This window comes from Heptranchias perlo, chromosome 16, assembly GCF_035084215.1.
Source record: "Heptranchias perlo isolate sHepPer1 chromosome 16, sHepPer1.hap1, whole genome shotgun sequence".
NCBI classification, from domain to species: Eukaryota; Metazoa; Chordata; class Chondrichthyes; order Hexanchiformes; family Hexanchidae; genus Heptranchias; species Heptranchias perlo.
The window spans coordinates 48,208,659-48,215,097 of record NC_090340.1 but is presented as its reverse complement, the minus strand read 5'-3'; the positions used below and the strand labels follow the sequence as shown (position 1 = coordinate 48,215,097).

The 6,439-nt window shown below is 39.9% G+C and overlaps 1 protein-coding gene across 1 annotated transcript in view; it reads right to left on the bottom strand.

The window, feature by feature from the left end:
• Positions 1 to 749: 749 nt before the first annotated feature.
• The window catches only part of vps9d1 (VPS9 domain containing 1), a 77,602-nt gene continuing 71,912 nt past the window's right edge, over positions 750 to 6,439 (bottom strand). The window contains exon 15 of the mRNA XM_067998086.1: positions 750 to 5,378. Coding sequence (XP_067854187.1) covers positions 5,297 to 5,378 — 82 coding nt within the window. The 3' untranslated portion in view covers positions 750 to 5,296. The remainder of the gene's footprint in view (positions 5,379 to 6,439) is intronic.

Genomic DNA, 6,439 nt, shown 5'->3' with positions numbered 1-6,439 from the left:
ATGAGACTCAGCACAAGAAAAGTCCTCACCCCGGAGTTTATTTGGCTAAATACAACTCCTATCTGTATAACCTGCCAAACAGATTCACCCCTCTGATTCCTACCAATGCAGCATCACTGTTTAATATGCCTCACTTACATGGTTCCCCAAATACTGCTGTTGCTGGTATAATAGCAGAATCACATTCCCAGTTTTCCCTTCCTGTAGGAAAATGTCTGGAAATGGTAAGCAGAGACAAAGCAACACAACCTGGATCACAAGTTCACTACATGGGATTTCACTCTGCAGCTTAATACTCCACCACAATAACGCACTCGAACACTGGACCACTCAGTGGTCTGAAGTGACTTTTTGGCCAATCGATCTAATAATACTCCCTACTCCTGCCATTTAGGCTGGATTCCACCAGTAATCTATGTATCGGACACAAATGTAAACAAAAATTGTTGAGGGTTTTCTGAGATTTTTCAATTTCACAAAGAATATGCATTTCAAGGCTATCTTGAGGAGTGTTGCATCATTCCAAAATCGTAATAATCACCAATGTAAAGAGATACTTTACTCAGACTAAATTACAGGTATCATCATTGGTTAGAATTACCTCAACAAATGTAATTTCTCAAAATTAGTTTTGATTTATAGCTTGCCATTATGAAACAAAACCTAAAATTCAAAGAGGGAAAATACCAGACCGTGGTTTAAAGTAACTTTTCAGTGATCAAGAATGTTCAAAGCCATGATTTTCCCATCACCATACCTTTATTTTTGCTTCTAAAAAGGAGATCACAATAATCCGTAGATGCACCTGTTTCTGTTAATATATTCATACGGATACACTTAAACAAACAATTGAATTACAATTCAGGCAAAACATTTATTTTCTAAATTTATACAGAATTAGCAACTTCATTTGTTTGAGCAGAATTTAGTAAATAAGCTAAAATGCCATTTAAAACACATTGAAGTTAACTTCCAATGGTACAGAATTTACAGGACTGTTACTATAGAATTCCATCACTATAATGTACATTAGTCTAATCAGCTCATCTCCCCTGCAAACACGAGCAAGCTTTTCTCACCACTGTAAGATCCATGGCGCACACCACAGGAACAAAGAAACTTTGTAGCAACCACAAACTGAAAAGGAAAGACTCAAGATTTAGAACAAATGTGTGCAGTTCTATTGATCCATTTTACTTTCTCAAATCTTTATCAAATATCACAATTGATTTTGTTTGAAAATAGTGTTTCAAGTGTTTATCAGATATCAAAAAGATACTGACCTTCCCTTTTATGAATTGGAATATTTAAAGTGATCTACAAGCAGATTTAACATCATTATCAAGCCACACAGAAAACTCAGCTGTTTTAGAAGTTGAATTGTGGAAAAAAAGGGATAAATAAAATCTCTTCTGGCTTTATTTCTGTAGTTAAGTTAGATCAAAAATATCAAGTTTTCCACTTCAAAAAAACAGTAATTTACTAATCTATATGCACTTATTCCTGTGAACCTTCAAATATAAATATTATACAAGGGAGGATCTAAAAATTAACTATTTTTTCTAACTCTTTCCAATATAGCAAACCCATAGATACTTTGACCTACTCACCTGCTAAAGTTTCCACCTATCACCAACCACCAGAGCACTTAGCCCAATTTTATTTTAGGTCTCCTCAAGGCACTTCATTCTTTTCTAATCTCCTGTCCCTTTCAATAACCTAATTGACAAGGTTTTATTTATTTATTAATTACTGACATTTACTTCATTTTATACATTAAAAATATCTACTTCATGTCACACATTCACTTTTGTCTTACATTCAGAAAGGATATCTGCTTCAAAATATACATTCAGAAATGAAACATTTATATTGTCAACAGAAGTGTGAGATAATTCAACTCAAATAACCAAGATAAGAAACTAGTTTATAAAACAAAATTTTGTACATTCTTCAGAATACCAAAAATAAAAATAATCAGAGCACAACATTGCCTTGGTGGGACTGGAGTGGAAGCCGGGGTACTGGACTGCTCTTCTGAGAGATACCCACAGAACCTTTTACTGGAGTTACTCCGGGCTCTGCTAACATCTTTTCCTGACATCTTGTTGCAAGAAACTAAGATTAACATGAAATAATTAGCTTTAGGGAGTGATACCATGGGCCTATTGGCAGCATTCCCATCTCTGAGCAGAAAGAATTTGCAGTTATATAGTGCCTTTCATGACCTCAGGATGTCCCAAAGCGCTTTACAGCCAATTAAGCAAAAAGTGAAGGGTTCGAAGCTCACTCCAGAGAGCCCCAGTGAGTGGAGACTAGGATATGGTCTCTAAATACTGGGTTGATGTCCAGCAAGATACTCGCATCCGGACAGAGTGAACAATGGCTCAGTGATAGCATTCTCTCCTGAGTCGGAAGAACTGGCCTCAGGCCCTACACCAAACAGTCCCGGTGAGCGATGACTGGAGCACCGGCTCTGAATACTGGGTTGATGTGCAGCAGGGATACCCATTTCCGATGGGTGAAGGCACCCACCCCCATTGTAAAGGGTGGGTGGGGCTCTTTAGCCTTGGTTGCAGCCCACCTAGCAGAAGGTACTTCGAAGACAAAAACCGTGGGGAAGGCAATGGGAAACTACCTCAGCTACTCTTCCTTAGTAAGTGCCTCAAAAATCTCATGTGAGAGACTTGAGTTAGGACCAGCCCTAGGGCAGAGCCCAATAGACAGATGGACTTTATTTTATTGATGTCAATAAATAATGAAATTGTGATTTTTTTAGAGCTATAATTAAATCTAGTGGGATTCATAAAACAGACAGTAGCATTTTCAGTTCCAAATGTTAGTGGAGTTTAATGTTTTTTGAATTACTATAAAAAAGGACTTTGATGTCTGATGAAGTCATTTAAACATTTCAATTCTTTTAAAATTCATTCTTGGGGGTATAGCAGGGCAGTAGTCATTTATGATCAAATTAATGGCAGAATATCAACAGATTCCTTAAAGTTGTTATAATCTCTAGAATTTTTCATATGTACATTTTTATGTCTTTGAATACTATTGCATTGTTTCTTTCATTGTAGCTTTAATGATGAATCACTAAAATACCATTTATAATATTTGAAATATGTACGCTATATTTATCAATTAGGCCGCAAACAACTGAAGATCACAACAAACCACAAATCAGTGCTTCAGCAGTACTTCTAATTGGCAACTGAGAATCTTCAGTAGCAAACATACACAAAGGACAACAAATTTAAAATATTCCTTCAATCGAGTTTTAAAAAAATTACACCTTCAAAGTGGTTACAGTAAAATTAAAATGGTGCTCCCTCCCCAACTTTGCTTTCATGAAATCCATTTAATTTTACACAAACTTCCTTTAGTAGGGAGAGATAATTTGTTATAGATTACTGTTAATGCATCTCAATTTTCTAAGAAATTCTATCAATATTTTCTCCTCCATCTCCCCCCCCTCCCACCACCAACATGTCATCCCATGAACCATGGACAACCTAAGAGACAGTCAGGTTCGAAGGCTAGTGTTTGACTCTGAGTTAGCAGGTAACTTTTTAACTGCATTCTTCTTTTCCTTATGTTAAGATTTCATTTTTATACCAAAACCCACTTGTAGATTATGCATTCCAAAATAATCTACCTCAGTTTCCATGTTCTGCAATTCAATAATGTATTTAGTGAGTCAAAGCAAAGAAAATCTTGATGCAATCTTGATTTTTTTTTCTGGTCTTTACTGTACTAGTAATAACTAGTCATATAAAACATACGTATTTTAAAAATTACATCAACAGGAATCAACTACGTGAAATCTTTTTACACAGTCCAATCAGTAACATTTGATGAATGGGTAAATATAACATTGCTGAATCCGGACGTAAGCGAATGTGTGTGGGCAGTGAGGGAGAAGGAAAGGGAAAAGAGAAGAGTTAAAAGAAGTTTCTCCTGTACATATTCCATAATGCTTGGTTTAAAAAAAGAGCTTGCTGCTTTTCTTTTATGGATATGATAAAGGATTACTACCAGAAACATTAACTCTTCTTTTCACTTTTCAAATGCTAAAAGATCTGCTCTGAATTTCATTTTGATTTCCAGCATTTCATTTCTTTTTTTTTGCAAAGGCTTATCGGAAAAATGGTCAGCAGTTGATTGGCTATTCTATGCAGCCCATGTTGTCATTTAAATAAAGCAAATCCACAACATCACCATTGCACACCCATGGGCAAGAAAATAGCTGTCAACCATCCAACACGCTGCCAGAGGATCCTCAGCATGGTGTCAGCTAAGTGTGCCTCCTCCACTTGAATGACCAGATCCTGGGTTTTACTTAGGAACCCTTTAACTCCTGATTATTTTTCCAAAAGCATGCCTAATTTCAGACATAACACTGGACACATACAGCACAAGGATACTTGACAATTATTTCTCCGTCCCCCATATACCTCCCTTTCAAAAAAAAATTCCAGTGAAGTTACAATAAATTATTTCTACATTGGTTTTTACACACACACACACATATATATATATATATATTAAAGTGTATATGAAAAATGTACAACTTAAAAAAGTAATATTAAAGAAGAGAAAATTAAGAGAAAATTAATCAGAAAGTTAAAACAAATGTTAGTCGTAGGAACAGCCTTAGAAATCTTTGTGACCGTGGTAAATTTTTTCCATTTTCCCTGGTGTGCATTCAAATTTTTGAGAAGCAGCATTGGAAGACAGAATGCTAGAAGGCTTGTTTACAATTCATGTTAAGAGCGTTATTTCTTTCCATTTTAAATAACTATGAATAAATACAAAATAACCAAGTTTACTGACTTAGAACTTAAAACATCATAAAAACAAACCAACTCCTAAAGACTTGGCTTAAATATATTACGATACATTAGAGGATAGGACCCAACAACAAAAATAACTCCACAGAAAATGCAATACCTGCACTGGCGCAGGATAGTGTGTACACTTGTCTAGCTCTACTTTCCCGTGTGTAATGGTGTTCTCCAACATTAGCATGGGATGTTGAATCTTCCAGCTTCCCTCTTATATTATTACCCTCAACCAGTCACAATATTTTACCCTATAACAGTCTTTTATAGAGAGATGAATTTTATGGTGAGATTATTCTGTGCAACACCAAAATGGTTGTCCCAAATATTGTGATCCGTCAACTTAGTGCCTTGAACCCAGTGAATTTAATACAAAAATAAACCTTTAGTAAATGTAACAAGAAGCCATTCTTGAAGATTCATAGGGAATGTATGGATGTAAAATATAGGACTCATCCTTTGGACAAAGATTCCACATATGAGAGAGCGCTCTGCATAGATGTCAAGCAGTAGCCTTCTTCACCAATTAAGTACCTAAAGAAAGAAAAATCGGCATTAGCAGTCATCATGATCATATATTTGGTAGCTGCATGAATAAGTAGAATTTTCCAGTGGGAAGGCAGGGTTTGCTTTAAAACCAAGATCCTTTTAAGTTTTCATCTTTAAACTGTTGCAACAGGATGAAAAAATATATTGGGGTCGATCTTGCAATGCTGGCGGGTTGGTGAAGGTGCGCATAGCAAATCCGCATGAACAAAACTTACTGTTTCCGGCGCGTTCGCATGGTGATTGCTGATGATTAATGTCCTCTCTGGGTTGCTGCAACGCGAGGGGGGTGGGGAGAGAAAGAAAGAGAGCGAGACGTCATCCGGCACTGGAATGGAAGATCGGGGGGGTGGGGGAAAAGAGGGGACGTCGGGAGGGGGACATCGGGAGGGGTGAGGAGGGGGACGTCGGGGGGGTGAAGAGGGGGACGTCGGGGGGGTGAAGAGGGGGACGTCGGGGGGGTGAAGAGGGGGACGTCGGGGGGGTGAAGAGGGGGACGTCGGGGGGGTGAAGAGGGGGACGTCGGGGGGGTGAAGAGGGGGACATCGGGGGGGTGAAGAGGGGGACATCGGGGGGGTGAAGAGGGGGACATCGGGGGGTGAAGAGGGGGACATCGGGGGGGTGAAGAGGGGGACATCGGGGGGGTGAAGAGGGGGACATCGGGGGGGTGAAGAGGGGGACATCGGGGGGGTGAAGAGGGGGACATCGGGGGGGTGAAGAGGGGGACATCGGGGGGGTGAAGAGGGGGACATCGGGGGGGTGAAGAGGGGGACATCGGGGGGGTGAAGAGGGGGACATCGGGGGGGTGAAGAGGGGGACATCGGGGGGGTGAAGAGGGGGACATCGGGGGGGTGAAGAGGGGGACATCGGGGGGGTGAAGAGGGGGACATCGGGGGGGGTGAAGAGGGGGACATCGGGGGGGTGAAGAGGGGGACATCGGGGGGGTGAAGAGGGGGACATCGGGGGGGTGAAGAGGGGGACATCGGGGGGGTGAAGAGGGGGACATCGGGGGGGTGAAGAGGGGGACATCGGGGGTTTGAAGAGGGGGA